Source organism: Carassius carassius, chromosome 40 (genome assembly GCF_963082965.1).
Source record: "Carassius carassius chromosome 40, fCarCar2.1, whole genome shotgun sequence".
Taxonomy (NCBI): domain Eukaryota; kingdom Metazoa; phylum Chordata; class Actinopteri; order Cypriniformes; family Cyprinidae; genus Carassius; species Carassius carassius.
In genome coordinates, this window is record NC_081794.1 from 28,742,672 (window position 1) to 28,765,896 (window position 23,225).

Here is a 23,225-nt window from a genome sequence, read left to right on the forward strand (position 1 = left end):
TACACTCCCTCACTCACTCACACTATTACACTCCCTCACTCACTCACACTATTACACTCCCTCCCTCACTCCCAGTATTACACTCCCTCACTCACTCACTCACTCACTCACACTATTACACTCCCTCACTCACACTATTACACTCACTCACTCACACTATTACACTCCCTCACTCACACTATTACACTCCCTCACTCACTCACTCACACTATTACACTCACTCACTCACACTGTTACACTCACATTCACTCACTCACACTATTACACTCACACTATTACACTCACTCACTCACTCACTCACTCACACTATTACACTCCCATTCACTCACTCACACTATTACACTCACTCACTCACACTATTACACTCCCTCACTCACTCACTCACACTATTACACTCCCTCACTCACACTATTACACTCACTCCCTCACTCACACTATTACACTCCCTCACTCACTCACTCACTCACACTATTACACTCCCTCACTCACTCACTCACTCACACTATCACACTCACTCACTCACTCACTCACACTATTACACTCCCTCACTCACTCACTCACTCACTCACTCACTCACACTATTACACTCCCTCACTCACTCACTCCCTCACTCACTCACTCCCTCACTCACACTATTACACTCCCTCACTCACTCACGCACTCACACTATTACACTCACTCACTCCCTCACTCACACTATTACACTCCCTCACTCACTCACTCACTCACACTATTACACTCCCTCACTCACACTATTACACTCCCTCACTCACTCACTCACTCACACTATTACACTCCCTCACTCACTCACACTATTACACTCACTCACTCCCTCACTCACTCACTCACTCACACTATTACACTCCCTCACTCCCTCACTCACTCACACTATTACACTCCCTCACTCACTCACTCACACTATCACACTCACTCACTCACTCACACTATTACACTCCCTCACTCCCTCACTCACTCACTCACACTATTACACTCCCTCACTCACTCACTCACACTATTACACTCCCTCACTCACTCACTCACACTATTACACTCCCTCACTCACTCACACTATTACACTCACTCACTCCCTCACTCACACTATTACACTCCCTCACTCACTCACTCCCTCACTCACACTATTACACTCCCTCACTCACTCACTCACACTATTACACTCCCTCACTCCCTCCCTCACTCACACTATTACACTCCCTCACTCACTCACTCACTCACTCACACTATTACACTCCCTCACTCACTCACTCACTCACACTATTACACTGTCTCACTCACTCACTCACTCACACTATTACACTCCCTCACTCACACTATTACACTCCCTCAGTCACTCACTCACTCACTCACACTATTACACTCCCTCACTCACACTATTACACTCCCTCACTCACTCACACTATTACACTCACTCACTCCCACTATTACACTCCCTCCCTCACTCCCACTATTACACTCCCTCACTCACTCACTCACTCACACTATTACACTCCCTCACTCACACTATTACACTCACTCACTCACACTATTACACTCCCTCACTCACACTATTACACTCCCTCACTCACTCACTCACACTATTACACTCACTCACTCACACTGTTACACTCACATTCACTCACTCACACTATTTCACTCACTCACACTATTACACTCACACTATTACACTCACTCACACTACTACACTCCCTCACTCACTCACTCACTCACTCACTCACACTATTACACTATTACACTCACTCACTCACTCACTCACACTATTACACTCACTCACACTGTTACACTCCCTCACACTATTACACTCCCTCACTCACACTATTACACTCACTCCCACTATTTCACTCACTCACACTATTACACTCACTCACTCACACTACTACACTCCCTCACTCACTCACTCCCACTATTACACTCCCTCACTCACTCCCACTATTACACTCCCTCATTCACACTATTACACTCCCTCCCTCACTCACTCACACTATTACACTCCCTCACTCACTCTATTACACTCACTCACTCACACTATTACACTCCCTCACTCACTCACTCTATTACACGCACTCACTCACAGTTACACTCACATTCACTCACTCACACTATTTCACTCACTCACACTATTACACTCACACTATTACACTCACTCACACTACTACACTCCCTCACTCACTCACTCCCACTATTACACTCCCTCACTCACTCACACTATTACACTCCCTCACTCACACTATTACACTCACTCACACTATTACACTCCCTCACTCACTCACTCTATTACACTCACTCACTCTGTTACACTCACATTCACTCACTCACACTATTTCACTCACTCACACTATTACACTCACACACTCACACTACTACACTCCCTCACTCACTCACTCCCACTATTACACTCCCTCACTCACTCACACTATTACACTCCCTCACTCACACTATTACACTCCCTCACTCACTCACACTATTACACTCACTCACTCACTCACTCTATTACACTCACACTATTACACTACCTCACTCACTCACACTATTACATTCCCTCCCTCACTCACACTATTACACTCCATCCCTCACTCACACTATTACACTCCCTCCCTCACTCACTCACACTATTACACTCCCTCCTCACTCACACCATTACACTCCCTCACACTATTACACTCACACACACTATTACACTCACACCATTACACTCCCTTACTCACTCACTCACTCACACTATTACACTCACACTCACTCACTCATTCACACTATTACACTCACACTATTACACTCCCTTACTCACTCACACTATTACACTCCCTTACTCACTCACACTATTACACTCCCTTACTCACTCACACTATTGCACTCCCTCACTCACACTATTGCACTCCCTCACTCACTCACACTATTGCACTCCCTCACTCACTCACACTATTGCACTCCCTCACTCACTCACACTATTGCACTCCCTCACTCACTCACACTATTACACTCCCTCACTCACTCACACTATTACACTCCCTCACACTATTACACTCCCTCACTCACTCACACTATTACACTCCCTCCCTCACTCACACTATTACACTCCCTCCCTCACTCACACTATTACACTCCCTCCCTCACTCACACTATTACACTCCCTCCCTCACTCACACTATTACACTCCCTCCCTCACTCACACTATTACACTCCCTCACTCACACTATTACACTCCCTCACTCACTCACACTATTACACTCCCTCACTCACTCACACTATTACACGCCCTCACTCACACTATTACACTCCCTCACTCACTCACACTATTACACTCCCTCACTCACTCACACTATTACACTCCCTTACTCACTCACAGTATTACACTCCCTCACTCACACTATTACACTCCCTCACTCACACTATTACACTCCCTCACTCACTCACACTATTACACTCCCTCACTCACTCACACTATTACACGCCCTCACTCACACTATTACACTCCCTCACTCACTCACACTATTACACTCCCTCACTCACTCACACTATTACACTCCCTCACTCACTCACACTATTACACTCCCTCCCTCACTCACACTATTACACTCCCTCCCTCACTCACACTATTACACTCCCTCACTCACAGTATTACACTCCCTCACTCACTCACACTATTACACTCCCTCACTCCCTCACACTATTACACTCCCTCACTCACACTATTAAACTCCCTCCCTCACTCACACTATTACACTCCCTCACTCACTCACACTATTACACTCACACTATTACACTCCCTCCCTCACTCACACTATTACACTCCCTCCCTCACTCACACTATTACACTCCCTCACTCACACTATTACACTCCCTCACTCACACTATTACACTCACACTATTACACTCCCTCCCTCACTCACACTATTACACTCCCTCCCTCACTCACACTATTACACTCCCTCACTCACACTATTACACTCCCTCCCTCACTCACACTATTTCACTCCCTCACTCACTCACACTATTACACTCACACTATTACACTCCCTCCCTCACTCACACTATTACACTCCCTCCCTCACTCACACTATTACACTCCCTCCCTCACTCACACTATTACACTCACTCACTCCCTCACACTATTACACTCACACTCCCTCACTCACACTATTACACTCCCTCACTCACACTATTACACTCCCTCACTCACACTATTACACTCACTCACACTATTACACTCACACTCCCTCACTCACAATATTACACTCACTCACTCACTCACACTATTACACTCCCTCACTCACACACTCACTCCCTCCCTCACTCACACTATTACACTCACACTTTTACACTCCCTCACTCACACTATTACACTCACACTATTACACTCCCTCACTCACACTATTACACTCACTCACACTATTACACTCACACTCCCTCACTCACAATATTACACTCACTCCCTCACACACACTATTACACTCACACTATTACACTCCCTCACTCCCTCACACACACTATTACACTCACACTATTACACTCCCTCACTCCCTCACTCACTCACACTATTACACTCACACTCCCTCACTCACACTATTACACTCCCTCACTCACACTATTACACTCACTCACACTATTACACTCCCTCACTCACACTATTACACTCCCTCACTCACTCACTCACACTATTACACTCACACTCCCTCACTCACACTATTACACTCCCTCACTCACACTATTACACTCACACTCCCTCACTCACACTATTACACTCACTCACACTATTACACTCCCTCACTCACACTATTACACTCACTCACAATATTACACTCACTCACACTATTACACTCACACTCCCTCACTCACAATATTACACACACTCACTCCCTCACTCACACTATTACACTCCCTCACACACACTATTACACTCACACTATTACACTCCCTCACTCACACTATTACACTCACACTCCCTCACTCACAATATTACACTCACTCACTTACTCACACTATTACACTCACGCTTACTCATACACACTCCCTTAGAAACTGTTACACTCACACTTACACACTTTTACAATCTCACACTATTACACTCACACTTACATTCACACACTATAACACTCACACTCAAACACTCCCTCACACTTACTTATACACACACTCCCTCACACACCATTACATTTATTCATTTAGCTGACGCTTTTTATCCAAAGCGACTTACAATTGCTATATATGTCAGAGGTCGCACGCCTCTGGAGCAACTAGGGGTTAAGTGTCTTGCTCAGGGACACATTGGTGTCTCACAGTGGATTCGAACCCGGTTCTCTCACACCAAAGGCATGTGTCTTATCCACTGCACTAACACCACCCCTACTTACACACTAGTGTTGTCACGGTACCAAAATTTCAGTATTCGGTACCGATACCAGTGAAAATCCATGGTTCTTGGTACCAATTTCGGTACCAAAGCAAAACACAAAAATATGCTAATGAAAAAAAAACTTATCACTAAAAATAAAACCAATGCCATTCTTTATGCTTATTTACAATTGTGTTTAAAGTTCTTCTACAAGTAATATAATTATGAAAAACAGTAAACAAGTTTCACCAAAATTTAATTTGTCTTTTAATTTATGAAATTTAAACATTTTATCTTTTGGTAAATAAAGGGGATTTGCTATTAAAATTAAAACATGGAAGAAATATTGTGTGATTAATTTTTAATTAACAGTAGTAGCAGTATCACATACATTTTACAAAATAATAGTAATATTTTTAGCACAATGCCTTTATGTAAAAATTTATTTGTAATGAATGCATATTTGTCATTTATCTGAACTTAAGACTGGTGGTGATGCTTAAGATATTTTGGTTCATTGAGGGTTTCTGTAAAAAAAAAAAAATTAATAATAATTATTATTAAAAGATAATAATACTACTAATTCTACCACCATACTAACAATATACAATGCACTATGGATTGATGAGCTGCTGGTTCATGAATATTAATCACGTTGTCTGCGTTCGGGCGAATTGATTTGCTGAAATCAAAACAGGGGCGGTAAAAGATGAGCGCCAGCCAATGAAATTGCCATTTGCGCATTAGCTCCGCCCACTACCGGAGAAACCAGCATATCTTCTGTTTGTTCGAAAATATGAATAATTCTATATGAACTCCATTATTTTGACAGGAGAAGACAACAAAGAATATAGTTTACATGTAGCATGTCGATTCAGCGTGGTAAGACTCTCGCTCTCTCTCTTTGCATGTGTGAGAAACAGAGCGATCAGTAAAGCGACGGCGAGTCGTGCGCCTTCACACAGAGTTTACAGTTCGGCAAATACCATAGACAGTAAAAGAGGCAAATACAGGTGTACTGTGCGTCTATTGAGATGAATTGAAAAGTACAGATCGCTTGATGGAGAGAGAACTGTGAAGCGCTCAGTCAGTGTTCAGCGAGTGAAAATATATCTGCGCCAATCTTATAATAGCCTCGAACACACACACACACTGGCGAGTAAAATCTAAGAATTTATTAGCCAATGGCTAATAATAGACATAATTTAGTCACCCAGAGTAAAATGTATTCACAAATGCGAGTGATTTACTTGCAATGTAGAGGCTGTTTTAAGGGGTTGCCGTGATTACCTTTAAATTGACACTGGTTTTACTCAAATGAAATGGTAAAATGCTTGTGAAGTGACTCAGAACAGTTCTGGTGATGTTGTTTGTGTATTTATGTCCTCATTATTGCAAGCATCATGCGCTTCAGTCTATGTAGTAAACAAACCAATCATTAATTCACACAGAGACGCGCAGAACATGCAGGATGCAGATTTCAACCAACTTTTGCGGCTTAACATTTACAGATACTGGTCCATATGGAGATTTGATTTGATTAATTTATGCTAACTTTGACAAATTCCGTGACTGTCCATATTAAAATGTAAGTTTCATTTTCATTACTGGATTTTGGGATTCCGTCCGCGTTTTCTGCTTCGCGGAAATCATAGCGCTGTATGCATCCAGAACCGGGTTTGAACGGGACCTCGGTACAACCGGTACTTACAGAAACCTGGTACCGTCACATTTTCATTTTTTTTAGTACCGACTTGGTACCGAAGTACCGGGACTTTTGACAACACTATTACACTCGCACACTATTACACTTGCACACACACCCACACACACTATTACACTCACACTTGCACACACTCACACACTATTACACACTCATACACAATTACACTCACAAACACACTAACTCACACACTATTACACTTGCACACACACAAACTCACTTACACATACACAATTACACTCACACTTGTACACACACTCACACACTATTACACTCACACACTTACATTATTACACGCACACGCTATTACACTCACACTCACTTACAAACACACACACACACACACACACTAACTCACACTAACTCACACTCACCTACTATTACACTCACAATCAAACACACTCACACACTATTACACTCACACTAACAAACACACACACACACACACACACACACACTATTACACTCACACTCACAAACACACACACACAAACACTATTACACTCACACTCACAAACACATACGTTTGTTTTTGTGTAAAGTGTGTTCATCCCATAGGTGTAATGGTTTTTATACTGTACAAACTGTATATTCTCTGGCCCTACACCAACCCTACACCTAACCCTAACCCTCACAGGAAACTTTCTGCATTTTTACTTTCTCAAAAAAACTCATTCTGTATGATTTATAAGCGTTTTGAAAAATGGGGACATGGGTTATGTCCTCATAAGTCACCCTCTCCTTGTAATACCTGTGTCATACCCATGACATTATACACACACACACACACACACTCTCACACTCTCACACACTCGCGCACACACACACACACACACACACACACACACACAAACTAAAAATAAATTTTTAATTAAGTTCAAATGAAAACTGAAAATATAAAAAAAAGCTAATCCAAAATATCCTATAATAATATATAAACCAAAATAACACTGGTTAAGACATTACAAAAACAAACATCTCTCTTTAGAATAATGTCACTGGTTGATCATTCGCAATCAAACCATAACCTTACTCTGTTTCAACACAAACTCCCTAAAGACAACACACACTTTTGGAAACATGCAGATGTGGCATGAGAACGCACTGTACATCAGACGAGACGCCCTGTGCAAACACACACTGTAAGCCAGCCTCGACTTACACAACATCCAACAGCAGACGCGCAATTTCATCAAGGACATCAGAAAGCAAATAATATCTGCTGATCATCAGCGGACAGCGTGCACATCTTCATCACAGACACAGGGATGGATGACAGAGGGCACTGGAGCTCAAGCATCATTAAACACACATACGCAGGAGAGTGTGTGAGCTGCGTCTCACCTGTGTGTGTGCGCTGCAGCAGTGTGTGTGTATGTGTGTGTGTGTGTGAGGAGCTGCGTCTCACCTGTGTGTACTGCTGGAGTGTGTGTGTGTGAGCTGCGTCTCACCTGTGTGTGCGCTGCAGGAGTGTGTGTGTGTGAGCTGCGTCTCACCTGTGTGTGTGCTGCAGGAGTGTGTGTGTGTGAGCTGCGTCTCACCTGTGTGTGTGCTGCAGGAGTGTGTGTGTGTGAGGAGCTGCGTCTCACCTGTGTGTACTGCAGGAGTGTGTGTGTGTGAGCTGCGTCTCACCTGTGTGTGCGCTGCAGGAGTGTGTGTGTGTGAGCTGCGTCTCACCTGTGTGTGTGCGCTGCAGCAGTGTGTGTGTATGTGTGTGTGTGTGTGAGGAGCTGCGTCTCACCTGTGTGTACTGCAGGAGTGTGTGTGTGAGCTGCGTCTCACCTGTGTGTGCGCTGCAGGAGTGTGTGTGAGGAGCTGCGTTTCACCTGTGTGTGTGCTGCAGCAGTGTGTGTGTATGTGTGTGTGTGTGTGTGTGAGGAGCTGCGTCTCACCTTTGTGTACTGCAGGAGTGTGTGTGTGTGAGCTGCGTCTCACCTGTGTGTGCGCTGCAGGAGTGTGTGTGAGGAGCTGCGTTTCACCTGTGTGTGCGCTGCAGCAGTGTGTGTGTATGTGTGTGTGTGTGTGAGGAGCTGCGTCTCACCTGTGTGTACTGCTGGAGTGTGTGTGTGTGAGCTGCGTCTCACCTGTGTGTGCGCTGCAGGAGTGTGTGTGTGTGAGCTGCGTTTCACCTGTGTGTGCGCTGCAGCAGTGTGTGTGTATGTGTGTGTGTGTGTGAGGAGCTGCGTCTCACCTGTGTGTACTGCAGGAGTGTGTGTGTGTGAGCTGCGTCTCACCTGTGTGTGCGCTGCAGGAGTGTGTGTGAGGAGCTGCGTTTCACCTGTGTGTGTGCTGCAGCAGTGTGTGTGTATGTGTGTGTGTGTGTGAGGAGCTGCGTCTCACCTGTGTGTGTGCTGCAGGAGTGTGTGTGTGTGAGGAGCTGCATCTCACCTGTGTGTGTGCTGCAGCAGTGTGTGTGTGTGTGTGAGGAGCTGCGTCTCACCTGTGTGTGTGCTGCAGCAGTGTGTGTGTGTGAGGAGCTGCGTCTCACCTGTGTGTGTGCTGCAGGAGTGTGTGTGTGTGAGGAGCTGCGTCTCACCTGTGTGTGTGCTGCAGCAGTGTGTGTGTGTGTGTGAGGAGCTGCGTCTCACCTGTGTGTGTGCTGCAGCAGTGTGTGTGTGTGTGTGTGAGGAGCTGCGTCTCACCTGTGTGTGTGCTGCAGCAGTGTGTGTGTGTGTGTGTGAGGAGCTGCGTCTCACCTGTGTGTGTGCTGCAGGAGTGTGTGTGTTTGCTGGTGCTTTAGCGCCTCCTGCTGGTGCAGACGGCTGTGGTCTCTGAAGGATCTCACCCTTCGCATGGGACAGTCGCTCTCTTAACATCTGAACACCAGGCTACATCACACAAAAACACACAGAACATTACATGTTTCTAAGTATGGATGATGCATGTTGCTTTCCCAAATGCACTTTAAGATTAACTCCAACTTGTTATGACAGGACCATATTTGACTGAGACAACTATTTGAAAATCTGGAATCTGAGGGAGCAAAAAAATCTAAATATTGAGAAAATCATCTTTAAAGTTGTTCAGATGAAGTTCTTAGCAATGCATATTACTAATCAAAAATGAAGTTTTGATATATTTACGGTAGGAAATGTACTAAGTATCTTCATGGAACATGATCTTTACTTAATATCCTAATGATTTTTGGCATAAAAGAGAAATTGATACAATGTATTGTTGTCTATTGCTACAAATATCTCTGTGAAGCTGATGACTGCTTCTGTGCTGCAGGGACACAGATATGAATGTGTATTAGTGTGTGCACCTGGTCTGGGCTGTCAGGCAGGTAGCGGAGTGCTGAGGTCAGGCTGCCCTGTGATGCCAGGATGCTGGAGTACTGGACGAGTCTCTCAGTCAGCGCTGAGCTCTGAACACAAACCTCACCGTTACGCAGACGCTCGATTGACTTGCGCAGGATCATCACCTTCTCCACCAGATCCTGCAGATGCACATGAACACAGACGTCAGCGCAGGACAGCTTTCACTCGATATAAGTGTGAATCAGTGAGTGTGTGTGTGTGTGTGACCTCCAGCGCCAGCGGAGAAGAACAGTCTCTCTGCGACGTCCAGCACTCCACCAGACGCTCGATGTTCCCCGAGCAGATGAAGCACAGACAGGCCTGCAGACAGCACTTCTCTGTGCCTTCAGCCTGCAGACGAGAGCCCAGCGTATCTACACACACACACACAGAGAAAGAGAGAGAGCTGTCAATCACTCCAGACTCTGAGCTCTGATTGGACGAGCTGCATTCAGAGCTCTTCAAGACTAATCAAGAAACTGATGTTAGACTCGTGATGTTCTCACTGCAGAGAGAAGCGAACTCCTCGGGGTTAGCATAGGTCAGCAGGGCCGCTAGCGCCTCCTTCCAGTTATCCAGCTCACAGCTCTGGACGATATCACACCAGTTCTGAGTGACCACTGACGAGATCAGCTGACCGGGAAAAACAACTCATTAATACATCGTCATCATTATAATACTGTGACTAATAATAAAATTAGTAATTTAAAGAATATTGTGACTAATAAAAACAACAATAATAATAATAATGACTAATAGGAAATTGGCACAAATAACAATACTATTAATATTAATGATAATAACTAAGACTAGTAATAAACAATAAAAATACTAATTATAACAATTTAATAATAATTAGTTATTAAAATAATATTAAAAGTAATGACTAATAACAAAGATAATTAATTATTTAATAATAAACCAATAATTATACCAATATTTTAATATGAATAAAGATTAAACAAAAAGTAATAATTATTATTAGTTAATATTACAAGTATTATTTCTTATTGTATTATTATTCTTATAAGCATTGTTGTTATTATTTTAATTATAATTGCTGTTGTTATTAGTAGTAATATTCTTATCTTGTTGTTATTAGTCATCTAATTTTAATTATTTGTGTTATCAGTCGTCTTATAATCAATAATAATCATATAGTAAGAATAACGACTAATAACCACACTAACAACAACAGTAACTTTATGTCATATAACAAGTATTATAATATACAACAAATATTTTTGTTAGTATTAATTTTTGTAGCAGTAGTAGTAGTATTCAAATTGTTATTATTATTAGTCATTTATAAAACTAACAACAAAGACACTTTTATAATACTAATAATTATTGTTATAAAAAGTTATATTTTTATCATTATGATTAATAATATTTTAATAAGACAACAAAAACAACAACTACTACTTCTACAACCAATAATAATAATAAAAATAAATCAATATAAAACAATTAAATAACACTTAAAGTGGAGATTGAAAGTGAATACTGATGAATGAATCCGAAACGAAGATGACATCATGTCCAGATGCTAATGAGTGTAAGCGGTTACCATGGAGACGCTGTTGGTCTGTCGGTGGAGGTAGTGTTGCTGGGTCTTCTTCAGTAGCTCCTCCCCTCCGCTGATTGACAGGAGGATGGCCTCGGCGAAACGGCCGTCGTTCAAACACAGATCCACGGCGCCCTCGAAGTTCCCCACCAGCAGAGCCTGACTGATTAGACCGTCCGTATCTGCTCCACACAGCACCACATTCACATCCAAACATCAACATCATAACATTATTAACATGCGTGTCACCTGAGACGCTCACCTGAGGACACGGGGATCTGGAACGGAGCTCGTTCTTTCTCTTTCTTTGGTAGCTGACTGAAGAAATCAGCCGGAGACTCACGACCCGACGAACTGTCTGCAGCTCCGCTCGACTCCTCTTCTCTCTGATTGGACGATTCAACATCAGATACAGTAAAACATGAGATCTCAGGCACGCATGCCATGATTTAAAGCACAGCTGATGCACACCTGATCAGAGAGTGTCTGCATCTTCTCCGTCAGATCATTCACGTCTAAACCGTTCGGATGAAGCTTCCTCCCCAAACACGCCGAGATCTGCAGAAACACAGGCTTTACAAATTAAGAGATCCACTCACAAATGATGGGTCTGTTTCACTCACAAAGCATCATCAGGAAATAAAAGAGACAAAGTCTAAATGTAATAATAATAATAATAATAATTTAAAGAACACTGCAACTAATAATAATGACGATATTAATAATAATACAAATATTTATTGATAATAACAGACTAATATAAAAAAGAATATTTTTTTAAATAAATTGTATATTTAATAATAATATTAAAATGTTATTAAAAATAATAAGAATAAACATTACAATAATTAATTATTTAATAACTAACACTAACCCAATATTTTAATTAGAATTATGACTAAAAAAAATAAATATTATAAGTTAGTTTATATTATATAGCATTATTGTTATTTTCATTATTATTATAGTTGTTTTTATCATTATTATTATTAGTAGTAGTAGTATTCTTATCTCATTACCGTTATTATTAGTTGTCTAATTTGAATAATTTTTGTTATTATTATTATTATTATTATTATTGTCTTTAGTAAATCGTGGAATATAGTGGATGTTGGTGGAATATGGTGTGGATATTTTTAGTCAGCATGAGAACTTAATGAAATGCATTATTCCAATGATTTTTATGGCAAAACATCTGAAAAATAATAAAGTTTTGGTAAGATATTAATCTAGAAAATGTCATATTTTGTTTTGCATTTAAAACAAATTTCTCATTTTATAGTACAACTTCTGTCCATGGGTGGCCCAGTTTACCCCGCTCCCCCTAATATAACGACTAGTGAATGCATCTGAATGTGGACAGTAATGATACCTTCCTCTGCAGCTCGTCTTTACTGAAGCCCAGCAGCCGCAGAAACTTCACACGCGCTTCCTCTTCGAAGTTCACCTGTTAAAAACACCACAGAACAACCACTGAGATACTTACAACGGCTGAGAAGTCATGCATCCAGGACACATGTGGAGCTGTAGTTGAATGTGCGTGTGAATGTGGATGTTTGTACCATGAGGAACCTCCATATGTCCTGCTCGGCGTCAGACGGGGCGCTCCTGATCTTGTCGTGGCAGTAGCTGGTGAAGGATCCAGACTGTAGAGCGGCCTGCAGCTCGGCTGAACGCTGGAGGAACTCCGTCTCTGTGGTCACCTGACTCACCTGCACCTGTCGCCTGATTGGCTGCTCCTGCTGCGGAGCCACACTAGGGTTCTCGAACGTCACCAGCTTCCCTCCGAACTAGAGACGGAAGCGAGAGAAAAGAATTGCACTTTAAATACCCAGATGATGCACCTAAACAACTGAAAAAACTGGACACTTCATGCACTCGACTGTCGCAGCTTTGACTACGTCACGAAGGGGGAGGAGCTATCAGACTACAATTATGAGTGATGTAATTCATACTCTACATGCTTGAGCACAGTGTACAGGGTGTCATCTGGGACGCAGCTTTTAGCAACAGACAACAATACATTGTACCTATTTCTCTTTGATGCCAAAAATCATTAGGATATTAAGTAAAGATCATGTTCCATGAAGATATTTAGTAAATGTATCAAAACTTTTTATCAAAATTTTTTTTGCTCCCTCAGATTCCAGATTTTCAAATAGTTGTATCTCAGACAGATATTGATCTATCGTAACAAACCACACATCACTGGAGAGATCATTTATTCAGCTTGATGATGATACATTGCTCTCAATTTCATAAAATTGACCGTATGCTCCAGGGTCACATTTAGCCCCGTTTTCTCTTTAGTCGACAAAATGTGTGAGAATTTTAGTCTAGACTTACTCAGTAGAAACTTGCACATTTTCATCTTTCTGTCTAATGTGTAAAATAATTATATATATTTTAATTTCAATTATTCCATTCACTTGGGATTTTTTTTTTTTTTTGCCAATTATCCAAATTACAAGCATTTGGTGAAGTTTTTGTTCTTTTAACAACAACATGGTCATCAATATTGCGTGCTGATATAATCTCAGTTATCGTTTAATAAAACATTGTTAAAGAACATTTTTCGTCATAGATTTCGTTAACGAAAAGAACACTTAAACACATCTTTCTCAATGTCTCTGAAACACTCACAGCGAAGGACGCTCCGACAGGCCTCCGAACCCACTTGGGCGGCTTCCTCAGCGGAGGGATGATGGTGGTTTCCACTGTGGGCTGAGGAACCTGCAGAGGAGGAAGAGCCTGACCGGTTCCAAACGGGTCGCTGGTGTCAAACGAAGCCGAGATCTAAGAACAGATCAGAGAACAGAGAGATCATGTGATCATCACTCCTCAAAGAACAGCTGGTCAGATGTTCCCAGAGTCTGACCTGGTCCACCGTGCTGTGCTGATGCTGCTGAAGACGTCCTCCCATCACAGAGTACACACTGATCCGTCCATCAAACGATGCGGCCGACAGGAGGGCGGGGTTACGAGGACACCACTGCACATCGAAACACCACTGATTGGCTGTCGGCAGCTCGTAAATCACCTGAAACACCAGAGACGAGGCATGACACGGGATCCAAAGATCCTACACTGATGCTTCTCTGATTTCATCAATCCTGGGAAAAAGTTACTAATTGAAAATTATTGCAATTAGTAAAATTGATTATAATAATAATAATAATAATATTATTATAAATTTTAATCATTACTGAAATAATTTCAATTATTTCATTTTATTATATATATATTATTTATTATGGTTATTTATAATAAATAATTTAGTAATAATTAATAATTATTAGTAATAGTAATAATTTTAGAATAGATTTAGTTATTTATTCTATATTTTAATAATAATAAAATGCTGATTTTATAATACAATTACTAAATTTATTGAAATTGAAAGTGAATCTTTAAAAAATATTAACCACACAAAAATTACACAGTAGATACATTTAACCCTAATAATAATAATAGTACATTTTATTACATTGTAAATAATAAATAATAATAATTTTTTAAAAACCTATCTATTTAGTATTTAGTATTTAAAAAATTTAACGGTAATGACATTTTATTTTGTTTGTTCATACTGTGAAAATCAATCTTTGAAATAGATTAAAATTAATCAGATAAAAAAGACACTTTGGATAGAAGTGTCTGACACAAAAGAAATAAAAAACATCAGAAAAGCAGCAGGTGCGAGTGACGCACCTCTCCGGTGTTTGGGTTCCAGCACAGGATCCGGTTGTCTTTCCCGCTGCTCAGAAGCAGCTCTGGATCGGCTTGACTCCACGAGATGGACAGAATCCCTCTGAAACAGAGAGAAGAGCAGACGTGAGCTGAAGGAATCAGCTGAATCTGACACGGTCTGTCTGTGTGAGTCTCTACCTGGTGTGGCTCTCCAGGACTTTGAGCGGCGAGGTGGCGAACCGAAGGTCCCACATCTGTATGACCGGAAGTCTGTCGTCCTCCGATGCCAGAACCAGCTGAGTGGCCACATCTGGATGCCACAACATCCCCGAGCAGTGCATCTGACACACACACACACACACACAGCAGGTTCACAACATGCCTGATGTCCTCTGCTTTCATCCAGCGCTGATGGGTGTGCATGCTCTCACCCGGTTGCTGTGGTCACTGATTTTGATGATGGGCTCGTTCTTCCTCAGATCCCAGACGATGGCTTTCCCGCTGGGGTTTGCGGACGCAAGGATGTGCTGCACCTGACTGTTCCACGCCACCACGCTAACGTCCTCCGCCGGCTAACACACCACAGAAGCAGCACAACACACAAAACACTCACACACCGTCCCACAACTGGATTTAGGGAGCAACCCACTGTTTAGTCAGCTGGACTTTACAAAGAGATTTTACAGAGGTTAATCAAAACCCAAACATTTAATAAAATACATATATTTGAATATTTACTGACCTCTTGATATATACCCATTAAGCCAATCATAATATTACATTTAATATTTTGTTAAACTCATTTAGAGATATATTTAGCCCATTTAGCAACCCATTATATTAAATATAATATTTAGGGACCTCATATATGTCCATACATATGTCCAGTTCAGTAAAAAAAAAAATATATATATAATAAAAATAAAAACAAAAAGCAGGCACATTGTTAGAAAACGTAAAAAAAATGTTTTACAAAATATTTAATGACCCCATATATATCTATACCAGTTTATCTACCCATAATAATATAACTGACTTCATATCTATCTATATCCATTTATACACCCATCATAAAATTTGAATACACGTTTTAATCATTAATGACCTCATATCTATAAATAAACCCAGTTAGACACCCATTATAATGTTGAAATACATAAAAATCTAGTGAACTCATACAATATGTCTGTCTATACCCATTATAATATTAACATGTATACATTTTTAGTGATACACACAACCAAAAACCCATCCAAAACAACCAAACACACTCATATTTTCAGGTAGTAACCCATTGTTTAGTGAGATGAACGGTTAGAGAAGAGGTCAATCCAACCCCAAACCACAGCAAAACCACCACAAACCCTCACAAGAACCAACGACCTTCTCTTACCTCACAGAGCTGGAGATACAGAGACAGATGCAGTCACTTTCTGAACACTGACACAACAATAACCCAACAGAAGAAAGGCTCCTACCTGAGACTTTGCGCCCGGGGTCATGGGGTTACTGAAGTTGTTCAGGTCCCAGATGTATATTTCTGAATCGCTGGCTCCGGAGGCGATCAGGTTGCTCTGATGTGGAGGAAACACACGTGTGTTTGTGAAAGCGGGACGGATGTGATAGGATCTGAAGAGAGAGTCTGAGCTCTACCTGGAAGCGGTTGTAGTCGAGCGCTCGCACGGGGCCCGTGTGTTTGAGGGACTGTCCGATCACGGCGTCCTCTCCTGCGCTGAGAATAACATCAGGGCTGAAGACGGTGACGCTTCCGCTCTCGCTGCCTCCGATGAGACGCCCAGACGAACCCTTCACCTCCAGATCGAACGCCACCCAGATCAGACTGTGGAACCTGCACGCACACACACACACACACACACACTTCAACTCATGTCTGATTCTTTTCTGCTACAAAAAATAAACAATAAATGCACAACTCCCATGTTCATTAGATATGCTAAAAGTTAAATATCATTTATCATAATATTAAGATAAGCAGCAGTTTGTGCATCACTAGCTGGTGCCCATTTGAGTGATAACAGCAGTCATCAGTAAATAGCAATACATTGTAGGAGTCACAATTATACATTTCTCCTTTATGCCAAAAATCATTAGGATATTAAGTAAAGATCATGTTCCATGAAGATATTTAGTAAAGTTCCTACCGTAAATATATCAAAACTTCATTTTTGATTAGTAATATGCATTGCTAATAATTCATCTGAACAACTTTAAAGATGATTTTCTCAATATTTAGATTTTGAGAAAAATCTCCGTCAGATTCCTTTTTTTTTTTTATAGTTGTATCTCGTATATCATAAACCATACCTAATAACTCGAGAGAAAAACTGGAAATTCCATTTGTGTGTCAATTTGTAAAACGACAAACTGATTAGACTTCAGTGAGAGTGACACATGACACAGAAGTGTCAGAAACATGTTCACACACGTGTTTGATCACAGAACTCATTCACACACCTGACTCATTCTCTAAAGCAAAGCTGCTGTTCATCCGGTATTTCTGCTATTCTGTCACCGCTGTGGGGAAGCGCTACTAATATAAAGATAAAATCCCAAACTACTGCAACTCCATTACTTTGTGTCAAAACTAAATAGAAGTTTTTGAATTGAAGAAGTTTTCTGTACAGCTCAGTGTGGAGAGAGATGATAAACACACACAACTCAACCAGATCTCCACATGTTTTGAGTGTACGTCTATGCTAAAGTCATGGCCATAATGCTAGAATGCAAGGTTAATTTGCATTTTCACTTTAAATTGATGTAAAACGCTATTTATTTTATTTTATTTTTATTTTTTATGAAAGACGCTGTTCTTTTGAACTTTCTGTTTATCTCTGAATCCTGAAAAATAAAATACGCACAGTTTTCACAAAAATATTAATGTATTCAACATTGATAATCAGAAATGTTTCTCGAGTGGCAAATCATCATATTAGAATGATTTCTGAAGATCACTGAAGACTGGAGTAATGACGCTGAAAATACAGCGCTGCATCACTGAAATAAATTACACTTTAATCGATATTCACACAGAAAACAGTTATTTTAGAATCTAATATTTCACATTTTTACTCTTTTTTTATCAAATAAATGCAGCCTTGGTAAACATAACAGACTTAAAAAAACATGAAAAACCTTGCCATGCCCAAACTTCTGAATGGTACGCTGTATAATCTAGATCATATGGCAGCACTACTGTATGATATTACAAACACAGTCGAAGTTTCCAGAAGAACTGACCTGTTGGAGGTGGGCAGAGTTCCTCTGAGCTTCATGTCCATAGATGTATCAGCGAAATCTACCTCGAAGATCTCCAGAGCGGCGCTGGTGTTGAAGGACGCGTCCAGCTGCTGTGCTGCTGTACCTGGAGACACGAGACAGTGAAGAAGACCAGAATACTCCAGCATTACTGAATTGTCTGAAGAACAAGCACGAGATGACAGACAGGTGGACACAAACACAGGTGCAGTTACCTAAGGCCAGGTACGTGGGGTGCTTCGCTGCAGGACTCCATGCCTGTGTCGCTGTCCTGAGTATCTCCTTCACCCTCATCTTCCTCTGAAACCCTGAAGAGACAATCTGTATTCATTAAATTACACATACAAGGAATTTGTTTTCGTTACAGATGCTTCCACAGTGCATTAAATATGGAACGACAACATACAAATCGACAATGTATAGGTATATTATGTACAAATACGAAATGCAAACTAAGTTTGTAATTAAACTAAGTGAATTAACAACGTCAGACCAACCTAAAGAACCCGTATCTTATAATTACGTTGAATCAAAACACTTAACACATTAGCGCAACAATCCTGACAGAATCAAATCCACGTCAAATAGATCCTATATTACGTCTCAGACTCCTAGTTTCAGATTATTTTTTTCATCATCATAAACTATGTGTGAGATACATGTCTTAGGGAGCCAATATAGAGTAGAAATGTGTTTATATAATCAGTTTGTTCCTGATCGTGTGCTGTTAGCGTTAGCATAAACCCGCTGCTCACCGTCTTTGCGCGCCACAAACCGACAAAACACACGGATGAGATCGCGATCACACACAATCTAACATCAAAACCTCGGCTTAATCCTAAAAACGTCAGATTAAGTAAGTGTTGTGTGTGTACTCACGGTTGTTTGTGATTAATAGTCTCGTTTGTGTGTGGAAGAGAGTTTTGCGGCGCTCCTCGCGCGTCACTCATGGGGAATGTAGTCCAGCTTCGGAATTGTAGTCTAGTACGGAAGCCGGCGAGGGACAATATTTACGCAACGAGGAGAAATCGAAACTGACGATCTGCTCGACTTGATTTATATTTCTACTAATGCCAACATTGCTTAAGTTAAGCCAAAAGGGCCCATATAAATGTTTCTTTAACATTTAGATAATTTTATCCTCAAATGAAAAGTGAAAAAACCAGCTACACACAAATTATATCGATTATTGTTTGACACTTAATGCTGTTCTTATTAAATGCATTTTATTTAGAACTTTTAGTTCAAAGACTGACTACATCCCATCTTATGTTAAAAGGTAAGAAAAAAATAAAAAAACATTACATAAATGCATGTAACTAACACACATCTGAACAGCACTTCCATGAAACAACTAAATTCTTTGTTTCAAAAATGTTATTTATATTGTTATTAATAATTATACTACACATAATGAAATGTTGATGATAGTTTAAGGTCTCATTTGAATGAAAGGCAAGAAATGGTAAATCCGACAGACGAGATTTAAGTAAACTTTATTAGAGAGACAGAAATATACACAAGTTTTGAAACAGTGAGGTTTGTAGCATTAGATTTCATAATGTTTGATAGGTTCCGGCTCTTTCTCAGGATCTCCGCCTCTCTCCAGATACAGGTCGCTGTACGGATACTGTTTAGGAGCCTGGAAACAGAAAGATACTGATGATTAGACTCATGCATGACAGCTGTGGAAAACAATGCTTTATAATAGTATATGCAATATAATGCTAAATTAACCCTGGTGAACCACCTTTCTAATCAAGCTTAAAAGGTTTGCAATTCCTAGTTTGCCACTGATGCAGAAATAACACACTTCCCTTTGAAATATTCTGTAAATGAACTATTTCTCTTCTGTGCAGCTCATATGGTTCTCCCTGGACTCACCACGGGCTGATAGCTGGGGAACATCTCGCCCAAACCAAACATCAGCAGCATAAACCCCATGAACCCCAGCAGCTGGTTCCTCATCGTCCTCCAATCCACGGGGCTCGGAGACGTGTCAACTCTGTTCCTGATGTACATGTCAAAGTCCCAGTGTATCTAAATAAACATCACAAAACATCCACTTTCTCAAGTCTGAATCGGGAGAGAAATCTGCATGGATCATGCACTGTTTACAAGCCAAAACAGCTCTAAACTAATACAGTTCTGATGAGAGAGACAACATGAGATGATACTTTTTCACCGGGATGGATTTGTTTTTACAAGCATGAAGGTTTTGTCTTCGAAAAATAGTGCGTTAAACGTTATATTCAATAGTTCTTTAAAAAAGAATGCAATTTAATTAAAGAGCGGCATGAAAAGTGTGCATGCTGTCGTGTCAAAAAACAAAAAAAAGGCTATGTAAATGCATGCATACACTTGTGTGGATGCATCAAACAGAAACCAGGATTTATAGGATGAGTGTTAAAAGTCACCGGCTCTCCCCAGTTCCTCCTGAGATCTGGATGGTCCCACTGAGTCCAGGGGTCTCTCTCTTGCTGCGATCGCTCCGGGAGCATGGGGTAATCACCGTACCTGTGTATCAACAGAGATAATACATCATCAGACATTCATCTTCCTGGAAACACAATACAGTATTCAGTCAAAGTGTGCAGTCAGACGCTCACCCCATGCCGTCATCAGGATAAGGTTTGTAATCTTCCAGCGTCATGTTGTATTTCTTGGCCGCTGCTGCCATCTCCTCTGGGGTTCTGGGGTACGGACCGGGTAAGATGTCCTTAGAAGGACCAGATGCTGTAACACACACACACACACACATATTAGTATGATTAACCATTACACACAATAACAAGAGGAGAAATCGGACAAACACAGTCTGAGCTCTCCTTAGACACATATAAACCCTAACATTGCAAAGTATACACTTGGATTTCAGATAGTTAAATTACGTTAAAGTACTATTATATATATATATATAATATAAAAAACATGCATACTATGTTATATAATACACAATGTCTGGTGCACACAAGGCTAACAAAATTGCACATTTTGAGCAAACACACTTAAAAAAAATAATAATAAATAAAGCGTCATGTCATCTATAATAGGTTAAAACAAAAATCAGTTAATCCTAATGCAAATCAGTTAACAATTAATTACATTTGTTTACAATCTCGTAAAACCCCTATCACGGGTTAGCTTAGCATGTTAGCTCTGCTGCCTTGACTTGAAGGTTATCATTGATTAGATACTATAATACGCAGTTTTTATAGCGTATATTCCCATAATGTGAAATAACAGAAGTGTAAGACAGCACCTGATCTTGTTCCGATGATAATGTTTGAGATTCCCGGTGTTTTTCCTTTAGTAAGAGCTCGGGTCAGGAGAGCCGCTCTGAGGGCCGCCATCCTGACTGGATCCTGACTGAGGGCAGCGCGCATGCGCGGACTGACGTCACCGATTCGCGCAGAGGACACACCCCAATGACGCTGCAGCAGCAAGCGACTGCAAATTCCAAAGATTTAGATTTTACACAATAACACATTGTTTTGTATAAATGTGAAGTCAAAAAGGTTTTAAGAGTCACTTTTATGATGGTGATGATGATGATTATTAATAATTATTTTAACGTCTTATTGCAAATTTTACACAAGAACATTAAAGAACATTAGGCATCATAAATAATACAAATAATCAACATAAATAATAATTAGGCTATTAAACTCACAGCAGTAATAGCAACAACGAAGGGGTAAAACTAAAGGAGCACAAATCAATAGAAGTACAAAAAGACATAAAATAAAAATTCATAAAATTAATAATACAAAATAATAATGAGATATTTTGAGATAGAGAGGCGATAGAGAGTTTCAAACTTTCTATTTAGTATTTAGTAAAGTGAAAAAATATATATTATGTATTATACAATTAAAAAACCTTGCTACATGTAGGTTAAGCTAACTGAGGATTGTTATAACATTTGCAGATTTCGATTTCTTCCATTGTCCTCTTTTGTAAGTCACTTTGGATAAAAGTGTCTTCTACATTATTACATTTTAATGTAATGTAAATGTAAAGTACTTTTTAAAGCTCTGAAATATTTTCACCAACTCACAAAGAAATATATTAGAGGAGGGCTTACATTTTTGTTTGCATTTGCATGCATTAATATGAGATTACCCAACAATATAACAAAAAAATGAAAATTTTAATTACACTAGAATATGTATGATATGATTATAGTCATTGAATGTTACTCATTCCAAATGTATGTATATATTAAAAATATAATTATTAGCCTAATTCGTTCGTTTGTTCAAAACATTCTTTATTTATTTTTTAAATCTGGTATTGAATTTTGATTCTCTTTCAACGCTGTAC

General features: G+C 40.3%; 2 protein-coding genes across 2 annotated transcripts in view; both read right to left on the reverse strand.

Annotated features, from left to right (window-relative positions):
• The window catches only part of sec31b (SEC31 homolog B, COPII coat complex component), a 28,962-nt gene extending 9,049 nt beyond the window's left edge, over nt 1-19,913 (reverse strand). The window contains exons 1-19 of the mRNA XM_059532905.1: nt 19,779-19,913; nt 19,115-19,207; nt 18,882-19,005; nt 17,277-17,472; nt 17,102-17,197; nt 16,055-16,195; nt 15,822-15,964; nt 15,645-15,744; nt 14,812-14,973; nt 14,577-14,729; nt 13,496-13,723; nt 13,306-13,380; nt 12,405-12,491; nt 12,196-12,319; nt 11,937-12,115; nt 10,873-10,999; nt 10,595-10,740; nt 10,333-10,506; nt 9,764-9,895 (exon numbers count right to left, since the gene is read on the reverse strand). Of these exons, the coding sequence (XP_059388888.1) occupies nt 9,764-9,895; nt 10,333-10,506; nt 10,595-10,740; nt 10,873-10,999; nt 11,937-12,115; nt 12,196-12,319; nt 12,405-12,491; nt 13,306-13,380; nt 13,496-13,723; nt 14,577-14,729; nt 14,812-14,973; nt 15,645-15,744; nt 15,822-15,964; nt 16,055-16,195; nt 17,102-17,197; nt 17,277-17,472; nt 18,882-19,005; nt 19,115-19,193 (2,466 nt within the window). The 5' untranslated portion in view covers nt 19,194-19,207; nt 19,779-19,913. The remainder of the gene's footprint in view (nt 1-9,763; nt 9,896-10,332; nt 10,507-10,594; nt 10,741-10,872; nt 11,000-11,936; nt 12,116-12,195; nt 12,320-12,404; nt 12,492-13,305; nt 13,381-13,495; nt 13,724-14,576; nt 14,730-14,811; nt 14,974-15,644; nt 15,745-15,821; nt 15,965-16,054; nt 16,196-17,101; nt 17,198-17,276; nt 17,473-18,881; nt 19,006-19,114; nt 19,208-19,778) is intronic.
• Nucleotides 19,914-20,376: 463 nt separating this feature from the next.
• ndufb8 (NADH:ubiquinone oxidoreductase subunit B8) lies at nt 20,377-22,321 on the reverse strand. The gene is made up of 5 exons (XM_059531583.1): nt 22,162-22,321; nt 21,509-21,635; nt 21,317-21,416; nt 20,784-20,939; nt 20,377-20,541 (listed from the first exon to the last, which is right to left on the reverse strand). The coding sequence occupies exons 1-5, from the start codon at nt 22,283-22,285 to the stop codon at nt 20,449-20,451; spliced, it is 600 nt and encodes a 199-aa protein (XP_059387566.1). The 5' UTR covers nt 22,286-22,321; the 3' UTR covers nt 20,377-20,448.
• Between the last annotated feature and the right edge of the window lie 904 nt (nt 22,322-23,225).

Excerpts from the sequence above, each read along its gene's own strand:
- ndufb8 (XM_059531583.1), bottom strand. The coding sequence starts at position 22,285 with ATGCGCGCTGCCCTCAGTCAGGATCCAGTCAGGATGGCGGCCCTCAGA. Across the intron at positions 21,417-21,508 it reads TATCCTGATGACGGCATGGG|GTACGGTGATTACCCCATGC; the intron begins GTGAGCGTCTGA and ends GTTGATACACAG. Across the intron at positions 20,542-20,783 it reads TCCCCAGCTATCAGCCCGTG|GCTCCTAAACAGTATCCGTA; the intron begins GTGAGTCCAGGG and ends TTCTGTTTCCAG.